Genomic DNA, 22331 nt, shown 5'->3' on the forward strand with positions numbered 1-22331 from the left:
AGTTCTAATCAGGTGCCCTCCCACGATTGCGGTAATGCACACATAGTGCCCTGTAGGGTCTTCCTCCACTTTCAAAACCTTGAAAGTCGCCATATAGCCTGTATCGGTGGGACGTTAACACACTCCCAAAAAAGAAGCATATTTTGGAAATAAATACAATAACAATCTTATCACCATAATTCAACTATGTTTGAATACTATACGAAAAACATACAAAAACAAAATGCGGGAATATAACATGTCAGTACATACTCTGCATTTTTAATCAGAGCATTTTTTTTTTTTTATAAAAAGAAGTTTTAAAGACATGTTGGCTGTCTTTATTGAATAAAATCAATAGCCGTAATCACCTTTTCCATACCTTTCTTTTTCATTAGAAATGCAATACAGACACCATTCTACGACGCCTAGTGCATTGTATTACTTTCACATGCAGATTGATTTCCCTATGAACAGGAATAAACAAAATCAATCAAAAACAAAGCAGTTTACACCGACTCGAGTTCAGTGAATTCAATATTCAATATAATGATAGGACTCTATCACAAGTGCTGCCCATATATTCAAAAGGCTTAGATACTACATGAAAGCTCAACAAAATCTATCCATATTCAATAATACACAATGATATTGTTTAAAGACTGAACTCTTTCAAAACATATCCCGATAAAGTATTTTACAACCTCGGGGGGGGGGGGGGGGGGGGGGGCAGTCGTCACTACTATCAAATATTTGTATAGAATATACATTAAGGTTAACCATAGACTTGGATGAACCATGGAATATCCCGTACAAATGGACCATTTTAAACAGCTTTTCAGAATTAAGACCATACTTTCTTCTGTACTCATGTTTTAATGAGTGTGAGCTATCCCTAGAATTCGTAAACTATGCTGGTATCGGTATCAAGGGGATTCAAAGTATAAAAGCATTACACAAAGTACTGTAAACTATAAATCATTTTCAGGGACTGGTAGTAACATTTCTATCAAAGCCGTATTTCTCTCAGCTGCTGCTTCAAATTCTTCAAAAGTTATTTCACCATCTCCATTAACGTCTATTTCTTTAAACAATCTGTCAGCAAATTTTTTTGGTGATTCATTATTTTCTAAAGCCTCCTCTGGTAAAACTGACACGTCTGCAACTGCCTGAAAAAAATTGCAGTAAGCATGTCAAACCGATATATGTGAGCAAGTGGTCACAATATAGGCAACCATGTCAGACAAATAAATTATTTATTTTTTCACGAATTAAAAAACAGCAATGAGCTGGTATAGGTAATAACCTGACCTTTTACTCATCGGCAGCCGAACCGATAGACAAATTCTAGCGGTCAAAAAAGGCTTGATATGAGTCTGCGGGTAAGCAAGTTACTATTCGAAATATTGAAGAAAAAATACGAAACTGTTCTAAAGCAGATATAACTTGTGGGATAATTTTGTTTCTCCAAGGCAGAAACTGATTTATCCTATACTTCAAGATATAATTGAAATATAAAGATTAAGAGTTTTGCTCGACTGATTTTGTAATTAGGATATGTAACAAATATTCTACAAATTGGATTCTTTGAAAGAAAATACATTTGTTAACCAGAGATATCCATTATCGTACGCTAACGTTGTAAACTTCCAAATGTTTTATCTAATCAAGTTTATTTTGTATTTTTGGCTTGGGTTGTTTTCGTTTATTTTGCATCCCCGAATTACAGAAGAAAGTAACAAATCAAAGCCTTAAAAGGACTGATAGCCAGTGCTTATTAAGTGATAGTTCGACCGATACACCTGAAGAATCAACATTTCATTGTGCATAGACCGGTCATGATTTGGACAATGTTGGTTGAGGTCCTCTATACAATGCTACATGCCAAATATTTAAGCTCTGTGCATTGTGGTTCAAGACAAGAATATTTTTAAAGGTTTTCCCTATACAACTCTATGAAAAACTAAATTTGCCCAAGGGTGGGGCCAATTTCAACCCTAACCCTAAATCCTATCTCTAACTCTAACCCTAGAGCGGGGTGATACCGAACATTTCGATTCATAATTATTCTGGAATCCGTTGCTGCTTGTTTTTGTTTTTGTTGTTTAAAACAGTAGTCCTCGGTTGCTCACACACTCGCACAACCCCAAGATTATAAAAAATAAATGTGGGACTATTATTACACGTCTAGAATATTTGTGTGACACGGTCACATAGCTCAAATGACGCGAGGTTGAAACTTGCAGTTGATTTAGAGCTACAAGCGGTTGCTAAAGCACTGGCTAAAATAAGATTTGTCTCTGAGAAAAGTAAAACAGAGACTTCCGATACGAAGAAAGCAACTAAATCTACATATGACTGTTTCCTGATACTTATTAAATATGTTATGTTTATAGATTAAAAATTAAAAGTATTTTGTCTATCAAATATTGGTTACTACTACAATATAGCCTACAAAGGAACTTTGATATAATAAAACACTTGTTGACATTCGAGTCATTGAATATGATGTGAGATTCACCAGAACCGAAGTGATGATTCAGAAGTAATGTAATCTGCCAAATTGGCGGAGGACATGTTGCCGCAAGTTTCTGTGCTTATGTTGTGTCCGATCCAATTAGTCTGTAAAGGTACAGTGTTAATTGACAAACACAAATCTTTATACAGCTTTAGCAAATAGGTACAAAAAATTGTATTTTCAGGATAACGTGTAAATATGCTACATTATTAAGCACCGGACACTAACTGGCTTGGAACTAATGTCTTCTCTGGACTTTTATTTCCTCCCCTAGCCAAGCCATTTCTTTTTAGAAGGAATTTTCACTTCTAAGGCATACCAAAGTCAGGTTAGAAACAATTGTATAACAAATGAGTTAGAATTTAATTTTAGTTCACTCCTATCATCATAGGTGAAAATAAGCGTAAAACGATGTGGACTAACCTTCACTATTTGCCTCATTTCTCTTTTATCAATTGTACCACTGCGGTCCTTGTCATACACATTAAAAGCCCATCTTATTCTTTTCATTTTGCTCACTTTATCTGTGTTTGCTGACATTTCGGTTATGCTAAGTCCAATAAGAAATTCCTCAAAGTCAACAGTTCCATTCCCATCTTCATCGAAAGCGTCGAAAATACTGTTTGCCAAAGATCCAACGTTATCTCCGAACGCGTTTTTGTAAACACGTATAAAGTCAGATCTCTTTAGGGCATCTTTTCCTTTTGTTTCTCGTCTGAAGTCTAAATAGCTTTGTTGTATCTCGTCTATTTTCATTCCCGGGACTTTCTTTTGCAGTTCCTTTAGAAGGGGTCCTTTCAGTTTTTTCTGTCGAAACTTTCCCTGCTGTTGTCCCATTTTGAATGTTCTTCTTTTGTTTAGTTTTAGCATATGACTTTATATCATAATGAAAGAAAGCCAGCCACCTTCATGCAATATATCCCCTTCGTTTCTTTGCATTAGTTTTAAGTAAATCTGTTATAAAATAGAAAATAGCTTCATTTAATCAGTGTGTCATACATGACGACTCAAAATGGTATTTTGAAATGAATTTCAATATATTATCATTTCATTTTATGAGTCCGAGGTCTGAAGCTGCCTTAAAATGAAGACATACAACAATTAAAAATAATGGTTGACAACTAGTAAGAGATATGTATCAATGAATTACGCTAAAACGTGTTTCATTTATACATTTTGTTTAAATTATGTATAAATCTTAATAAACAATCAAACAGTTTGGACAAAATAATATTCATATAAAATGATATGTCTATGGACATACTGAACTATGACAATAGTTACCTAATTTTAATTAAGTCTTGCAGACAAAGTTCTTGTAGATATTTTATACAAAAATTACTAAACGATTCAGTCATGTCACCTCGATACTTTATGAACTTAATTAAACCATACTATCCCACAGTTTACAAAGTGCAGCTGACAATCTAGAAACGTTTATTCTGTGAAGGCATGGAAATAAAAACCAATACTTACGTCAGTATATATTCTTATCCTTCAAACTATTACTTAAACGAAAACATTAAAGTCGGCAAACTAAACTTTAAATAAAAACTATTTCAACGGAAGTGTTTGATAGAAGTTTTGCATATCTTTCTGTGTAATCGCTGACAAAGATCTGTAGTTCTATTGAACAGGAATCTTTGTTTAAATATACCCCATGCTTTGGTTCGCTTCATTTTTGCTATTGTTTTGTTTAAGTTCTCAAATGACAAAACAGACCGATAGTACCCTGCGTGAGATAAAAACGATCGTTTCTTTTTTTTTATTGAATGAGCAGGAAGTAGTTGATCGATTGAATACCCATTGGTTTATAATTGACAATAAGAAAACAATTCTATCGATTAAAATATCAGGCACACTTTTTGGACTACAAAGAGCGTAGTATAATCAAGCTGTGTACTATGTAACAAAATATAAATCCCGCACGATAACTCAAACGATAACATGTTTGATAATTATGATTTTTCTTCATTAAAACGTTTCAATACAGAAAATAGTTTTGTATAACATTACAGTATGCACTTAACTTCTATCATTGACAACCTTTTTGAGTTCAACGATGCGTGAGAACCATAACAATTAAACAATAATATAAACCTCCTGTCGTTTAAATTATCGTGCGGGAGTAGTACTTGTCTGAATGAAACAGAGGTTCACGGTGGGGAAACGGACACCGGATATAGCACAGAAAGTGATAAGTAAACAAACAGATGTCCCGTCCTTTTTCTTTACCAAATGAAACTTGAATTTATAGCTTAGAGCTAAATTTAGACTATGGTGTATTGTATATTGCTTATGAGTAAGCAAAGTATGAACAATGTTACTTCATGGAATTTCGACAAATATTGAACGTATTAGTTTGAATAAAGGAAAATTCTGAATCGTACGATTTCACAAGCAGTGGCCAAACTATTTTATGTTGTAAGAACTGGCTATGTAACTTTTAATCTGTTAAAGATATACAATGTATCCTTAGAGTTGTTTATTCTGTACTGGGGATAACCATATTATGTACTGAGGATAGTTTTCAAGTTGACAAATATTTACCGAGGACAGCATGTGAGAATAAGACAAAAATCCAGTATTCTAATTGATAGTTACGCTGTTAAATACTTTTTCGAGCGTTTTCATTTGAAATATTCCTCATACGCACGTCTATCACTAGTGTCCGAATGGCATGAAAGTTTATACTTTGCTACCCTATTGTTTTTGTTTGGGTTGTAGCACGACATCTTTGTTACAGCTGACAGTGATAAAACAAATGATTTTTATTGCAGATAAAATACGTACTGTAGAGATAGACCCTAAAATTTTCAATGATAGAAATACATTAAATAAAGTATAGAAATTGATTTCCAAGTCCTTGAAATAACCAAAAATTATTTCACAAATGTGAAATTTATTATAGTTTTGTTAATATCAAGAACAGAAGTTTTAATATTTAAATTAAAGTTGTGATACAAGTGTTTATAAGAGAAACTAAAGTAATGAAGATAAAACACTTTTTTTTTTTCACAATGAAAAAGAAACACACACACACACACAAAAAAAAAACACAAAAGAAATATACAAAGAAAAAAACTTTCGGTGTGATGGCATGGGTCTCTCTGTCTGTCTGCGTGGCACGAGATGTTAAACGTTTATATAATTTTGAACAATGGTGGATAAATTTAGTCAGATATTAGTAACATATTGTTTGATCTGTTGTTAATACTATGCATTAACCTGTCTGTATGTTTGATAAACTTTTGCACTTCGTTGAATATCAGTGAATTTACCTCCATTGTTAAATATTCTTTACCAAATAATAATGCTTAGTACTTAGGAGATGATAGGGGCGTGTGGATGTAAATAATTGGTGTCTTTGATCTCGGAAACGATTGATTTAAAGAAATGCTCAGCATCTTCAATGCCATAGCCACATTCACACTGAGCTGAATCATTTACAGCTTACAAAACAATGGCAAAAAAGTAAGCGAACCAAAACATGGAGAATATATTTGAACAAAGATTCCGGTTCAATAGAATTATATATCTTTGTCAGCGATTACATCCATGCATTATAACTATTTTTATTATTTTTTGCAGTTTTTTTTAGTTATACAAAATTCATTTGAACTGAATGATGGCTTAATCTATGTTATGTTTTCTGCTTATTTATAAACGATAGATACTTAATTTTGATTAAGAAAGTATATTGTCATTTGAGCCGTGCCATGAGAAAACCAACATAATGGGTTTGCGACCAGCATGGATCCAGACCAGCCTGCGCATCCGCGCAGTCTGGTCAGGCTCCATGCTGTTCGCTTTTAAAGCCTATTGGAATTGGAGAAACTGTTAGCGAACAGCATGGATCCTGACCAGACTGCGCGGATGCGCAGGCTGGTCTGGATCCATGCTGTTCGCAAACCCACTATGTTGTTTTTTTCATGGCACGGCTCATTTATGAATTAATGCTCTACATGAATATGGATTTTGTGTAATATTGTTACAGATGAAATAAAAATTGAAATGAAAAACAACTTGTTTTAGTGTCTTTATTGCTTGTGCATGGATTAATCTATGTCACACTTTCTAAATATAGTGACGGTTTTAATCAGTTTCAAAAGAGTCCTACGTTTTTTGGTAAAAATAAGTACCCTCTAAATGGCGTATACTATACCAAAGACGTAAAAAATGGTACTAGTAGCTTCCTTGCTTGGCGCTAAGCATTAAGAGGATAGTGCTAGGACTGGTCAGCCCGGTGTCAGTATAATGTGACTGGGTGGGTTATCATGTCACGTGTCTACGGCGTGATATTCCAGTGAGGCAGCACTTTAAAGTTGGGCATTGTGCTCACTGCTACAAGTAGACACCGTCGTTTATATGACTGAAAAACTGTTGAAAAAGACGTTAAACCCGAACACACACACACACGCGCGCGCACGCACGCAGACACACAGAGGGAAATTTTTTGTCAAATCCCATTTTATAAAATCATCAGTTTTGTTTTCTATGACTTGAGTAGAACTTTTTAGGATTCATACTTGTATGTGATATATGTTGCCTGCAACCAACATTACAAACCTACTTCTTAGTTTGCTGAGCGCCTATAACATTATGAACTGTTATATAAATCTAGTTGGAAGGTTTATCTGCTCTTACCCTTATCAAATGCGTCCACCGGTGTACGTTCAGAACCTTTCAGAAACTCCAGTCCACCGGTGTACGTTCAGACCTTTCAGTAATTCCAGTCCACCGGTGTACGTTCAGAACCTTTCAGTAATTCCAGTCCACCGGTGTACGTGCAGAACCTTTCAGTAATTCCAGTCCACCGGTGTACGTTCAGAACCTTTCAGTAATTCCAGTCCACCGGTGTTCGTGCAGAACCTTTTAGTAATTCCAATATTTTGACTGTTAGTTAACGTCAATAAGTAAAAATAAGGAAATACGAGTGGTGCAATGTAAACGAAATGTATTTTTAGACCTATTTTTTGTTGCTGTAATCTCACATTAAACCATTTATCAGAAACAAGGGTATCTGTGATAGTTTAACCAATCAATATTTAAAGTTGGAGGTTTTCACTTGTATATATATTTTGCACTGTTTACGACTAAAATGCTGTTACTTTTGTTGTTTATAGTATGTGATTTGCTCATACAAACAAATCAGGATTATACTCTTTCATGTATAAAAATTATGCCACATGTCTGTTTACTATTTTTCACATGAACTTTTACGTCTATCATGGGATTAAAGGTCCTCTTATATAAAGTTCTGTATGAAAGTTGATTAGTAAAACAATCTTTTATGATCATTTTTCTTCCATCATGACTCTGGTATTTTCAAATTCTTATTTATGAAACCAGAGTCAAGAGAGTTAAGGTAGTTCTGCACGTTTGATAAACCGAAAGTGATTGCGTAACGTCATTTATCCGGAAAACGTAGAATAAAGCCTCGATTCTGCGTACGGAAACGAAAATCATTTTATGTATTAATCGCAACCTGTGAGTAAATTTATTACAATGGCACTATTGCTATATTTCTAAAGTCAAATATGATATTTAAACAAATGACACGTTAAATAATTCAAAATAATGTCTTAAAATTAGCGTGAAATGTACGGTGCCCTTTAATCACGGGCAAATATCTTAAAAATAAGCACACGGACCTATACGTTTTATTTCATCAAATAATAGGTCATGTTTTTATTTACAGGTGTGAGATGTTTCATCAAAATCTACATTGTAGAAAAATTTCTATTCGCGAAAATGTTATGAAAGTTATGATTTTCCCATAGACACCCATTATGAAATATTGCATGAGGTCCATATTTTTCAAATCAGTCTAGCAAAAAAAAGAGCAAGCACACGACCCTATCTTTTTTATTTGCTGAATTTTCTAGGTATATTCTGAAGTTTTGAAAAATCAGAGTTTAACCAAATTCTACATTGTAGAAAAAATTTCGACCCAAACGTGCAGAACTACCTTAAGCCACTGATCTGTGGTGTTTGTATACAAAGTTTTGGTTTGAGATGGTGTTTCACAATCTGTTGCGTACTTGTGGGACAAAACCTTTTATCATTTTCCATGTTAAGAGTAACTATAAAATCATATTACCAAGTAGTCATAAGTATATCAGTTTATGTACAGTTTTGTTTATATTGTTATATTGCATTTACAAAATTGTTGTTTAAAATTTTTTCGTTATTCAAAATAAAATGATCTATTCAATTTTCAGATTGCGTGTGTGGTCTCATCAAATTATAAAACTAAGAAAGCTTCGATCAAATATTACCATTTGAAAAGTAGGTATTAAAGAATTTTTTTACAAATGAGCCGTGCCATGACAAAACCAACAAAGTGGGTTTGCGACCAGCATGGATCCAGACCAGCCTGCGCATCCGCGCAGTCTGGTCAGGATCCATGCTTTTCGCTTTTAAAGCCTATTGGAATTGGAGAAACTGTTAGCGAACAGCATGGATCCTGACCAGACTGCGCGGATGCGCAGGCTGGTCTGGATCCATGGTGATCTGAAACCCACTATGTTGGTTTTGTCATGGCATGGCTCTAATATGTTTACGCGACAAGTATGTAGTTTCATCCTATATTTAATTCATGGTCCGACTTGTCTTAAGCTGTAACCTAGTAAAAAAGGTTTCCTAATATACAGCGTTAGGTACACTTTACTCCTTAGTTATCATAATTGAGCCGCACCATGAGAAAACAAACATAGCGCGCTTGTGACCAGCATGGATCCAGACCAGCGTGGGCATCCGCGCAGTCGGGTCAGGATCCACGCTGTTCACTAACAGTTTCTCTAATTGCAATAGGCTTTGAAAGCGAACAGTATGGATCCTGACCAGACTACGCGGATGCGCAGGCTGTTCTGGATCCATGCTGGTCGCAAACGCACTATGTTGGTTTTCTCATGGTGCAGCATATATAAATTCAAGCTTTGTCATATGTATGCTTCGTGAAAAGGACTCCAGGTGTAAAGTGTAATTCATCAGTTCCGTAAATAATAATATCTACATATACCTATTTAGGAAGGTGCGATCTGAATTTATGACAGCAATTTCTAAAATGTTTTAATTAAACCGACAAAAACGAACACTTCCTCATAATTTATTCTCTCTAAATAACTGCATTAACTTTTCTAGCTTAATTTTCCCGATGATAAAATTTATCCTAGTTAATAAATTGTGTAGTTTTTGTTAATAACGATATTTTCATTAAGTTTAAGTGATACATTTTTATGCTTTTTATGATGTTTTTAATAAAATCAATTGTATTACATGCTTAAAACATTTTAATTTCAAATTGCACTTCAATAAATAAAATGAATTTATCTCAATTATTTATTATTGCCATTTTGAGTAACATTGTATTAGATTTTTTAGGCTGTGCTAATCATTTCATTTTAATACAAATTCGGTAGTAAAAATACAGTAATATAACGTTGGCAAAACCTCCTCGGATAAAATAAAAAAAAACATATTTTATTACCAAAATATATTTTATTCTTTGAAAGTAATTAATTAACATGTTGATTTTGCATTGCACAAACTGATATATAAATGACGAATGAATAGGAAAATCCTCAGAAAAAGCCAACGAACAGTAAGCTTCAGGTAATTTGTTTTTGTCTATCTACATCATTAGATTTGTTCAATGAATTTCCAAAACGTTTGTAAACATCAGTAACGCTTTAAATTTTATACTGAAAGCAGATGAAACAGATGCTTGTATAGATGTTATGTATCATAACATGATGTGGAAAAATCAAACACTACTTTCAATACTACACATGAACTAAAACAGTTAAAGTTATAAAGGGGGGTAATGGATATTATGATATTTTCTTCTAGGCAATCAGTGTTCAAACCCTTGAGAAATAAAAGAGAAAATATTATCAGGAATAGGATTTAGCAAAAAATTATAATAATAATGAAGTTCATGTTCATAACAAAACACGTGGCAGCCACATTATAAACACATTATAAATTAGCATTTCCCGCTCATGGTCATTTATTTGCATTTTCTTAATTGTTTCATAGTATTTTGCAGTATCTATCTGCATTAATAAATTCCTATCATTTTGTATGCATTTAGATATTAACAAGACTTCATAGTATATAAGTGATCGTTAAAACATTTATGATATGACTGTATTCTTGTTTCACTTGTTTCAGGAGCTACATACATTCTAAGATATATATAAAAAAACTCCTAAATATATCGGTACTTTGGTACTTAAAAATAAAAACTTTTTCCTGCATACTTAAGAGACCTTGAAATATTAAAATTCGAAACGGATTTTCAATATCTTTTGATAACATTTTGGGTAACTTTGACAGTTGTGTCATCTAGTTTCGACATACCAGAGATTATTTATAAAGCATGTCCATATTCGGATATCTGCAATGGAACTGCATCGAAATCTCTAAACGCTAAGGGTTTAGTACCATGCTGTTCATCATGCAAGTGCGATGAAAAATGCGGATTACGACTCGATTGTTGCTTTGATGACTTGGACAAATGTCGTCTTAAAGATAATGGTATTGTTGCATGCATTACTCCCTATGTTACTAATAAAACTGACCGTTTTTATAATGTAGAATATTTAATGATCAAAGCATGTAAATTCAAAACGGGAGATGGTTTTACAACCGATGGAATTATTCCATGCGATCTGTATGATAAAAAAGGCAAAAGCCTTGTTGAACCAGTGTCTTCAATAGAAACAGGTAATATCTACGTTAACGAAAAATGCGCCATATGTAACAATGTGTGTAACTTTACAAAATGGAACTACTTTATCCTGACACCACACCGGCAAGTGGGACCTTCCGTTTGGGAAAATAAAATTAATGGAAATCATAGTGATCCAAGTGTGTACATTCCTCCCGAGGAAGAGAATTGGTTTGTTAAGCGCTGTTCCAAATCGGAAAAATTGAATAAATGTGATTCAAATTCAACGTTCGAGATATTGTGTCGTACCTTCAATTTGCCATATATTACAGATTGGAATGCTTACCACAGGAATCCGTTTTGTTCAATCTGTGAGCAGAAAGATCGTATTGCGAAGGTATGCAAAGATGGTTCAGGACGGACAAATAATGGACGGTATACTGTTCTCATTGATTATTCTGTCAAAGCATCTTCAAAGTTACGCAAAAATGAAATGATTAACACAAATTTGAAACCAGACTGTCCTAAGGAATTTTCAGAACTGTCAAAACTGGTATGTATAATTTATCCTACATTAAAGAATATGTATAGTGCTTATGTTTTAATGAAACTATGTTTTAATAAAAGTTCGTGCTAAATTTATGTCAAAAAGCATGTAGCTCTTAATTCGTTTAATATGCCATTGTCGACACTAGTATAAACTTTAAATTGAACGTATTTTTAATTTATTATGGAATCCGTCATATACATTAAAGGAGTTTGTGGCAACGTTAAATGTCGCAACGCCGCTAAATGTCGCAACCACCGTTAAATGTCGCAAGGTTGACGTTAAATGTCGCAACCACCGCTAAATGTCGCAAAATCGTCTGCCGCTAAACGTCGCACCTTTAACGTTAAATGTCGCAAAAATTTGCCCACCGTTATACGTCGCAACACCAACGCTAAATGTCGCACTTCCTATTTGACACTATGACTATCAATTCCTTGTGTATATTTATTTATTTATTTTTTTTTTGAGGGAAGAAAAATTAACAGGTTTATGTAATACAAATAATTATCTTAATGATAAATGTTGTTACGTATAGCAACAAGCGGGCCTTGTTGGCCCTAGATCGCTCACCTGAGTTCCACACCTTGCTTGAACAGTCACGCAAGAAAAAAAGAAAAAAATTTATTATTTTGTAATAGGGCCAGTGTTTTAGGACAGAATTATTCTGAGGTTTCTTCTAACTAAATACGATTTGGTAATGATGTTGTATGTTTGTGGGGATTGGGTATGGGTGGGGAACGGGGTGAATAACGACACAGAAATCTAAGACACAAACACACAGCACCATGACAATTAATAGAAAATATAAATATTTACATTTCTGAAGGGTGGTGTGGAGAGAGGGAGAGAGAGAGAGAGAGTGGGGGGGAGAGAAAGAGAGAGAGAGAGAGAGAGAGAGAGAGGGGGGGGGGGGGGGGGGGGGGGGAGAGGGGTTATGTGTGGGTAGGCGGAAAAGTAGGATAATTAGGGAAATGAGACTAAACCAAACAATTTTAAGAGACTAAAAGTAAAATAATATCAAAATTCCCGCTTTACCTAAAAAATGTACAGAGGGCCACATAGGATCTTTCCCCGCTTTCTTCAAGCTTGATAGTCACCTTATGATTTAAATGTAAATCTCCAAACAAAGAAATAGAATCCATGGCTAATTAATAGAAAATCTTCGTTTTCTACAGCTGGTACAAAACACAGTTACAGTCTTCATGTCACGTAGTTAAACATCCTGTTGTGTAACAGGCCCAGATCGCGGCCCGAGCCGATCCCCCACCCCCAACCCCACTCTTGTTGGCTTAGTAGTGGCTTATACTCATCTAAGTTGCACCCGACTATTTTGGAAATAATATTTTCTCAAAATGTAGACCCAAAACGCCCCAGAGGTGAACATTTTATACTTATATTTCAAAATTCCCCAGGGGGAAGAACCCTTTACCCCTTAAAATGAGGGGAGTACCTCTCCAGCACCTTAAAATTTAGACAAAAAATGCACCAGAGGCAACAATTTTATACCTGTTTTTCAAACTTTCCCGGGGAGAGCCCCTGAGCCCTCGAAAATGGCAGGGATAACCCCTCCCATACACCGAAATTTTGAACACAAAATGCAATAAAAGTCCAGCATTCTATACCTGTATTTCAAAATTGTCAAGGGGAAAAGACCCTAACCACCTAAAATAAGGGGAGTTCCCCTCTAGTACGTACCTCAAAAAAAAAATAAGATAAAAATGCACCACAGGCCAGCATTTCATACCTGTACATAAAAAACTTTCCCACAAATACGGATAGAGGAACCCCGTACCTACCGCACGTCGCCGGTGACGCTTTTGTTTTAAACTGGTGCCCCCCTTCTCCATCAACAATTTCTGGTCCCCGGGCTGTTGTGTAACGAAATTCAGGTCGATTCAAGATATGCGATACAACGCGCGACAATACGGAGCGCGAGCTTAATATCTCATGAGCTAAACAGGACTCCACAGAATTACATAGTTCAGACCTGAAATAAATTTAGTACTGTGGCGAGTACTACGTTAGTGCTCAAACCTTTAGATATAGAATATATAACGTATGTATGGTGCGGGACCACTGAAAAGCAAACGTGTAGATTAGAGTGAAAGGTCATTTCAGCCCTTCCCAAATCAACACATTGCATACTGATGCATGCATGCATGCATTACCCAATCTTATCATTAAGTTGTAAAAACTGTTTAACTCTTATTTTGCTGTGCGACATTTAGCGTTGGAGTTGCGACATATAACGGTGGGCAAATATTTGCGACATTTAACGTTAAAGGTGCGACATTTAGCGGCAGACGATTTTGCGACATTTAGCGGTGGTTGCGACATTTAACGTCAACCTTGCGACATATGACGGTGGTTGCGACATTTAGCGGCGTTGCGACATTTAACGTTGCCACAGCGTTCACTTACATTAAAACAACATTTTATGAAATTTTTCATTTTTTGGTGTATTCTATTGGGTTTTTATATAATGAACAAAAAGACGCCTTACATAGGGTTAGATCCAAATTAGTAATGTATGTTAAATTATTATTATGAAGTCTTGAAATAACTAAAAGACACAGTTGAAAATTATTTATACATTCGGAAGGTTATACGTCGTTCAAATAATTTCACTCGGGTTACGTCCGATTTATAACCGCGAATCGTGTATAATTCAGTGTTAAAACACGGTTTTATTATAAAAGTTTCTTAAATATTAACGTTTCTTGTTCCATTGAAACTAACTGGACTTTTAAAATGAATATGTGTGACATTTAAAGAAAGCTTTATCTAAGTTACACACGACTTTGTTTTAACACCTGCAGACAAAGCTTCAAATAATTTTATTATTACAGTCGAAACTCGGTATCTCAAACTCGCTTACCTCGAAATTCCGCTTAAGTCGAAGAAATTTTCAAGTCCCGTCGAATTTCCTTCTTCATAATTATATGTAATTCAACTCCGGTTACGTCAAAATTTGACTTACCGAGACTCCGGCTGTGTCGAAAGGGATTTTCAGTCCCGTCAATAAAATTCAAGTGCACTGTAAACTCGGTAAGTCGAAGTTAGGAAAATATGCGATAAAATTTCACACATGTCATTGTGAATGTGGTTGGTACATGTCCATGTATGTTGCCTAACCAGTAACACGTGATGCCGACATATCAAAGGCGCGGTGATTATCAAAGTGAGATGATGTCATACTTGTTTGCACGTGCCATAATGATAATTGTATGCTGTAAACATTAGATTTCTATAATCAGCGGTCATTTGTTTTTGAGACGTTCTGAAAATTGCTTTTGATTTAAACTGATGAATTAATTAGTTTGAACAGTTGTAATCTTTAATAAGGATTAATTAGAGGTAATCGCGATGAGACTGTTTAAAAAATTAACTTCTTGGGGGAAAGCATCATTCGTTCAAAATGTCAGATCGAAATGCTGTCAATCCTCCGGGAGAGGAACGTGGTACAGAAAGGAAACTTGACTCAAAAACAATTTTATTCTTCGAAAAAAAGAAAACTTTGATAAACACAAACTGTACGGAATCGTGTACGTGTAAAGTGCCGACAGTGCAGGGTATACACGGCATCAAGGCGACAATTTTAAATTTTTATTAAATCTTTTCGTATTGTATCGAAACCAGAGATTAATCTAATTACGCTCTTTTATTAGGTACGTGAGACCATGTCAGAAACGCTGTTGTTGTAATAAATGCACACACTTATTACCGTTAATTCATAAAATGATTTTTATACACCGAATCCATGCTTTATTCTACATTCTAACATGGCTCGATTTGATTGCCAGTTAAACAAAGAAGAAAATTAAGCTCACGCCTTAACTTTCACTTGGTCAAACATGCAAAAATACCTCCAGTTTGATGAAGTTCAATCAATGTGTAATTTTGTTTTACGAGTTTTAAAACAAGTTAAGAGCAATAACTCTGCAGTTACTGAAGATATCCTGATGACATTTGTACTCGATACCCATTGGGATATCGATTTTATCCTACCTTTATGCAAAATAAAGGCAAAAATAAAGGGGTATGATAAATTTTGCATTACCAGGTCAGTGTCTTGATAAACCTTGACGGACTATTTTTTTTCTTAAACGACGCTATCTTGTTTTTGAGAATAACTGCTAAAAGATATAATTATTTATGCAATTATTTTTATATACGCTCTTTTATTAGGTACTTGAGACCGTGTCACTAATGTATAGCATAATGTATGCATACCGTATTTGCAATTACCACAAAAAATATAACGGAAACGCTCGGGTAAGCATGTATAGCGTTTGTTTAGGATTTGAGATGTCTGCATTTAAATCAAATAATTCATTGCATCTGGAATGGGATGTCATTGAATATAATCAATGAGGAATCGGTTTGCCTACTTTTTCTGTCAAGCGGCGTTATGGCGTGTGTATGAATCACGTCTAACTTTTGCGTGGTGAGAATGGGTATCCGGATAAAACTGCACTTGGCAGCAAATTAAAATCATTCATTCATGTTCAGCAGAACAGAGAGGTCGGGTATAAAACAAAACAAGGTTAGCCTTTGTATTTCAGTTTTTATTTTATAATATTTGGGATTTTAAAGACCTAATTGTGTAATTTTGGGGCGTATTAATTTTAAATTGTCTATGCAAGGCAGACTAGTAAATTTGGAATTTTAATAAAAGAATGATTTTAGATAAACAAGGCAGTCTGAAAGACAGCTAAATCCCCCGCCACTGTTATGGATAGCGAAAGGGTAAACTTTTGACCTTTAGCTGTTACCTTGACCTTTAACTGATATGGCTGACTCATGAATTCTGCACAACGTCTTGATGAGGTGATCATTTGACCCAAGTTTCATGAAAATCCTTCAAGGGGTTTAGGAGACACAGAGCTAAAACCTTTGACCTTGAGTTGTGACCTTGACCTTGAGTTGACATGGCTGACTCATGAGCTCTTGATGAGGTGATCATTTGATTGATGAAAATCCTCCAAGGGGTTTAGGAGATACAGAGTGGACACAAAATGGAAGGCTCAAACCTTTGACCCTCAGTTGTGACCTTGACCTTGAGCCTGCATGGTTGACTCATGGGTTCTGCACATCCTCTTGATGAGGTGATCATTTGACCCAAGTTTGATGAAAATCCTTCAAGGGGTTTAGGAGATATAGAGCGGACACGAAATGGAAGGCTCAAACATTTGACCTTAAGTTGTGACATTGACCTTGAGCCGACATGGCTGACTTGTAGGTTCTGCACATCATCTTGATGAGGTGATCATTTGATTCAAGTTTCAGGATTATCCTTCAAGGGGTTTAGGAGATACAGAGCGGACACGAAATGGAAGGCTCAAACATTTGACCTTGAGTTGTGACCTTGACCTTGAACCGACAACACTGACTCATGGGTTCTGCACATCGTCTTGATGAGGTGATCATTTGACCCAAGTTTCATGAAGATCCTTCAAGGGGTTTAGGAGATACAGAGCGGACACAAAATGTTACGGAAGGACGGACGGAGACCATTCCTACAACCCCCACCACTTGTGGCAGGGGATTAAAAAAGTAGGATAATAGAACAGAAAATAAGCAGAGCCTCGACTTATTTTCTTCGACTCACTTAATAATTTTAAATTTATAAGACAGTAACCTAATATTCTCTATTTATACAGTGAAAATTAGCCAATATATCCATATTTGAATTATGCATACTGACTCATCGTCAACAGAGAAGTTTTTGAATTACTAATAACCTTATATGACATCAAATGGATCGCTGATTGAAAAACGTGATGTAAAAATTTAGTTATTAGTTCGTTTGCATGCATGAAAGGTTTGCAAATAAAAATACAAAAGTTTCAAGCTTATTTTAATTAAAATTATTTCTTCACATATTCATGATAATATTTGGCAGAGCATCAGTCCTTCGTTTTAACAGTCTTATAGTAAAATACCCTTCGCTTACGTATAAAATTACAAAAATAATCTTATAGATCATCGAAATATTTTCTGCTCATGTCTTGTTAAATCTTCAGTAAAAGCTCTAGATTGGTATGATGACTATACCATTGAAACTCAGCAGAAAGGTTATAATATTGCCCTTTGAAATACTAGACATCAAAACTACCAGAAAGTCGGATGATTGTGACACAATTATCATATCAGACATTTTGGTACTGTCAAAACATGTGTGATTAATACATTGAAAAATATTTATTACTTAATATTTGTTTCAGGAGTCATGTCTCCCAATATACTGCCCTGATGGTATGTTGATGACACCTACCGGTTGCAAATATTCTATACGCCGCTGGGACATACCATCTTTCAAAATACAGTTCAAGTTGTGGAAGACAACAGGAAATGAATTGCCTATTTCAGCTTTGAATGCGCTGACTCTCGAGGAACGCAATAATCCATTACTATGGATGAAAATACCTTGTTATCAAGTAAAGGCAGATGTTGTTGAAGTGGCTTATGAAATAGTAAAAGACGGTCAAGAGATTGTGGATTCATTCGTAGTTGGTTTAAGTAAACGTACTCCAAACGGAATAGATCCATCTGTCATCATTGATACCCTGAGTAAATGTCTAAATTACCATTGGTACATTAAAATTTTAGGGAAAACGTATTCGTTCCGCCCTACCTTAGACAAGTACAAGAGTTATGTCCAAGACGGCCAGACTGCCCGTATCAACAGATTTACACACGAGAGGGAGAATGCCGTAAGACCCAAATTATACGAGCGCATTTCAAATCCAAATAGATTACGACTACCTATAGTTTCACTTTAAAAACGTTTTTCTGTGACCAGGTGTGTACTTTTCAAATTGTACAAAATATATGTAATAAAAATGTAAATATAGCATATCAGGATGCATAATTTGTTAGCTGAAATTGGGAGTTCTTTTTCTTGGATATTTCATATAAAGATAGTAAATAATTCTGTGACGAGTTTTAAGATATTTTACTACCTTTGTGGATTTAACATCGCAATGTCCGCTAGTCACAGCTGTTTCAGTGGAAATATTTTGCAGATCTATGCATAAAATATTCATTACCAGAATAGATATTTGTCTTACTGAAACGAAATAAAGAAGCCTGTTGTGTTGGCGTAGTTAACCACAATACAAGGCTGCATTAACAATATATTCATATTGAACAGTATTAACTCAAAGAATTATGTGAAAATAGCTGCAGTTGTGAATGACACATAGACAAGCGCAATAGATACATGTGTCTTGGCACACACCGATATTTTTTTTTTTTCGTAAAGCATTCTCAAAAATGCTATATCTTTTTTAGAAACCCGGCATAATCATTTACGTATACACCATTGTTGACTTTCAGTATTTAATTTGATAATGATTACTCTTTCAGATAATTCTACCAATGAATGCAGTTGAAGTGTTATTCGGGGAAATTCTGATACTATTGAAGAATGTCACCTTGGGAGATAACGAGTTCGCAGTTAACCTCATTACGACACAGAATGAAAACGGGAGTTATAAGCGAGACCCTAATAAAACGAATTTCTCTGTTTGTCTAGCAGATTATGATGCTTCTTACAACCGACTGCGCTCTGGGAGTACAAAATCTTCGAGGACGTTCATACTCGAACAACTGGTTATTTTATTTATTGTATCATGAACGTATCTCCATATGCAAATTTATTCATTAGTTATTCTTATTTGCAATTGCTTTTAAACTATCGTATTGTGGAATGTGTTTTACCTGTAGGAATGATAAATTAATTAGTTTTCTGAAAAGATCGCTATTTGTTATCTATTTAAAACAGGCAAAGTAGTATGAATCATGAATTTGGCCAATATTCATCTATAAATTTATGTCAAATAACCACTGGCCTTTCTTTCTTAAGTGCACGATGTGTTAAGCTTAAAAAAAAACAAGTTATTTGCCAGTATCTCCATACAGAGGGGTATTACTCCCCCAGAATTTGAGCCGGCCATTTGCCGTTGGCCGGAGTTAAGAGTCTTGGATGTTAAGGTACTCTATAGTACACTTTGAGGTGGTGCATACTTATTTACATTTGTGCATCCTCTTGTTGACCATGGTACTTATGTCTATAAGATGGCCTCAGATATGTTGATGTTTTCGCAGGTCGTACTGGCCCGGTACGATCAATCGGCTGGTCATGCCAAGCCCTATGGGAAATCAAACTATTACGCTTACATAGTTAGGTTGTCATGTCATGTGAGCCGCACCATAAGAAAACCAAGATAGTGCGTTTGCGCCCAGCATGGATCCAGGTCAGTCTGCCCATCCACGCAGTCTCGTAAGGATCCATGCTGTTCGCATTAAAAGCTATTGCAATTAGAGAAACCATTAGCGAACAGCATGAATCAGGACCAGACTGCGCGGATGTGGAGGCTGCGCAGTCTGGTCTGGATCCATGCTGGTCGCAAACGCACTATGTTGGTTTTCTCATGATGCGTGTTTACATAGCAGCTATCTGTATTTTCAAGCAAATTGATATTGCACAAAGGTGTCAATTAATGATCATATTTGATTGCGTTCAGCAAACTTCATATTACATTCACTCACTATTAGCCTAGTCATTGTATTATGATTTTCTATTTCCTAGAAGGTGATGTCTAAAGGCCATTCAAACGGAAAAAGTTGCCTTGTCTTAAATCCCTTTATTGCATTTGTGCAATTACAGTCAGTGATACATTGTATAAACAGCTTTGTCTAATACTTGTCTGAGTATTCCACTACGGTATCAATAATATGTGTCCGCTCTGTAAATATTTACGTTCTCTTGTTGGGCTCCGCGGCGAGTTAGAGCTGCTTGTGACAAATCTCAATCATTTATTTCTGAAAACCAAAATAAGGGGTCAAAGAGTGCATACCAAAACAGACTCTGACGTAGTCCAGCTCATGGGGTAATTATTACTTTAGTTCTATTTCAGTCTGATACAACGTCGAGCTCTGTCACGTCTGAAAACAAGCATAATCGTAAATGATTCACAATCTATCACACATTTTAACATTAATGGTAGAAGAAATGAAATAAAAAATGCTGTAGGTATATATATTTATTTCATGATAAAATAGTTATTTAACATGTTCTGCATAAAACATATACACAAAAACAGATGAAACATGTATAAGTTGGATAATACATACAAGTGTGTTACCGGCTGGTATCATCATGCGTGGGGGTATCTCGGGGAACGTAACTTAGGAGCCTCGAGAGGCGAGTTTGCTGCCAGATTACGTTCCCTGAGATTCTCCCAAGCATGATGGCACTCGCCTGTAACACACGCGTGTGTATTGTCTTACTGGTATATCGCACGATTAAAAACGGTAAACTAAATACATTTTTTAGATATCCTAAATTTAAAATATTTTCCCTCTATTGTAGTAAGTAGGTTATCGAAAAAGATGTTTTCTTTTGTGAAGAAAGCACACAACTTTGTATGTAACTCTTTTGAAGTAGGCTGAATCCAAAAAAAAGGAGGAGACACGCTGTTCGCTAACCTCAGTTAGCTAAAATGAGGCCCAAAAAAGGGACCTATATTTTATTTATTTTAATCATATATTTTTGTAAGCAACGTCCAAAAGGTTAATTTATAACCTAGATAAGTAACTATTATTGACATAATATTTATATAGTTACATTTTATAAACATTTAATATATAGGACACTGACAAATGACATAGATGAGGCCCTAGAAGGGGGAAAATTGTTTAAAAATTTCATTAACAGGATGACCTTATTTTTAAGTGTGAATTTTATATCACTCAGGCAAACAAAACTAATTTTAGTATTTAATTATATCAAAATTAAAGATTCTTTACATTTTGAGGTTCATTTTGTTTTTTTATAAAACAAGTTCACGTATAGATACATACTGTAATTAATATAATCGACTTTACAGTACTTATACTTTTCATGGAGTACCAATAGTTCGATTTCCCTATGAATATTATTATTAAGCATTTAAAAGAGTAGCTAAAGAAGGGGTTATTTTGTGTGTTTCTTGTAAATTCAATAACTAATGTAAATTCATGTAAAACATATTAATATACAAAACATAATTTTCTATGTTTTTCAAGAAAATTAATGACTTCAAGCTAAACCATACGATCATCCTAATGCTTTCTTTACAACAAAAGAAAATGTAATGTGAGCTAAATGTATTGTTGTATTTATTATTGCTAATTTATACTATATTCAATGATACTAATTTATTTGAATTTGATTAAGATTTCAAATTTAAGAATCAGTCTAAATTCCGCTTTCTTAAAAATAGCACTGGTATGGTATGATAGATTAACCTTTGTACGGTTTGTTCCAACGACCTTCCTATTGATCTGACAACACCTTTACCACTAGACGGTCTCTCTCACTGAACCACTCCACAGAGCAGTGATTTCCTGCAGACACCCCAAGAACGCAAATACTTACATATAAAAATATGTTTAAGATGAAAATATGATACAGAAATAAAGAAAGTCATACCAAATAGAGTTAGATGTAAATTTTTAAAGGTAAAGATTAATCGATTAGTTTATAAACAATGCCTCCTTAAATATATTGAGCTACAGTTATCTTGCATATTAAGGCTTCTGATAAATAACGAAATAGT

At 34.9% G+C, this 22331-nt stretch overlaps 2 protein-coding genes across 3 annotated transcripts; one reads left to right on the plus strand and one right to left on the minus strand.

Moving 5' to 3' along the window:
• Positions 1-167: 167 nt before the first annotated feature.
• On the minus strand, positions 168-4154 carry LOC123524137 (neurocalcin-delta B-like). Of its 2 annotated transcripts, none has more exons than XM_045302099.2 (3): positions 3974-4154; positions 2921-3451; positions 168-1148 (listed from the first exon to the last, which is right to left on the minus strand). In XM_045302099.2, the coding sequence occupies exons 2-3, from the start codon at positions 3365-3367 to the stop codon at positions 951-953; spliced, it is 645 nt and encodes a 214-aa protein (XP_045158034.2). In that variant the 5' UTR covers positions 3368-3451; positions 3974-4154; the 3' UTR covers positions 168-950. The 2 variants fall into 2 exon arrangements, with proteins under 2 accessions (XP_045158034.2, XP_053395168.1); XM_053539193.1 differs by lacking the exon at positions 3974-4154 and adding an exon at positions 3782-3921.
• Positions 4155-10947: 6793 nt separating this feature from the next.
• LOC123525620 (uncharacterized) lies at positions 10948-19478 on the plus strand. The gene is made up of 3 exons (XM_053539979.1): positions 10948-11727; positions 17952-18529; positions 19096-19478. Exons 1-2 carry the CDS (start codon positions 11110-11112, stop codon positions 18507-18509), a joined length of 1176 nt encoding a protein of 391 aa, XP_053395954.1. The 5' UTR covers positions 10948-11109; the 3' UTR covers positions 18510-18529; positions 19096-19478.
• The last annotated feature ends 2853 nt before the right edge of the window (positions 19479-22331 follow it).

The sequence above is a fragment of the Mercenaria mercenaria genome, chromosome 3 (genome assembly GCF_021730395.1).
Source record: "Mercenaria mercenaria strain notata chromosome 3, MADL_Memer_1, whole genome shotgun sequence".
NCBI lineage: Eukaryota > Metazoa > Mollusca > Bivalvia > Venerida > Veneridae > Mercenaria > Mercenaria mercenaria.

What these genes read in the sequence shown, in the direction of transcription:
- LOC123524137 (XM_045302099.2), bottom strand. Translation starts at nt 3,367, where the DNA reads ATGCTAAAACTAAACAAAAGAAGAACATTCAAAATGGGACAACAGCAG. An exon ending in AAATGAGGCAAATAGTGAAG is followed by an intron (nt 1,149 to 2,920) that starts GTTAGTCCACAT and finishes AATTTTTTTCAG; the next exon opens with GCAGTTGCAGACGTGTCAGT.
- LOC123525620 (XM_053539979.1), top strand. Translation starts at nt 11,110, where the DNA reads ATGATCAAAGCATGTAAATTCAAAACGGGAGATGGTTTTACAACCGAT. An exon ending in TTTCAGAACTGTCAAAACTG is followed by an intron (nt 11,728 to 17,951) that starts GTATGTATAATT and finishes TATTTGTTTCAG; the next exon opens with GAGTCATGTCTCCCAATATA.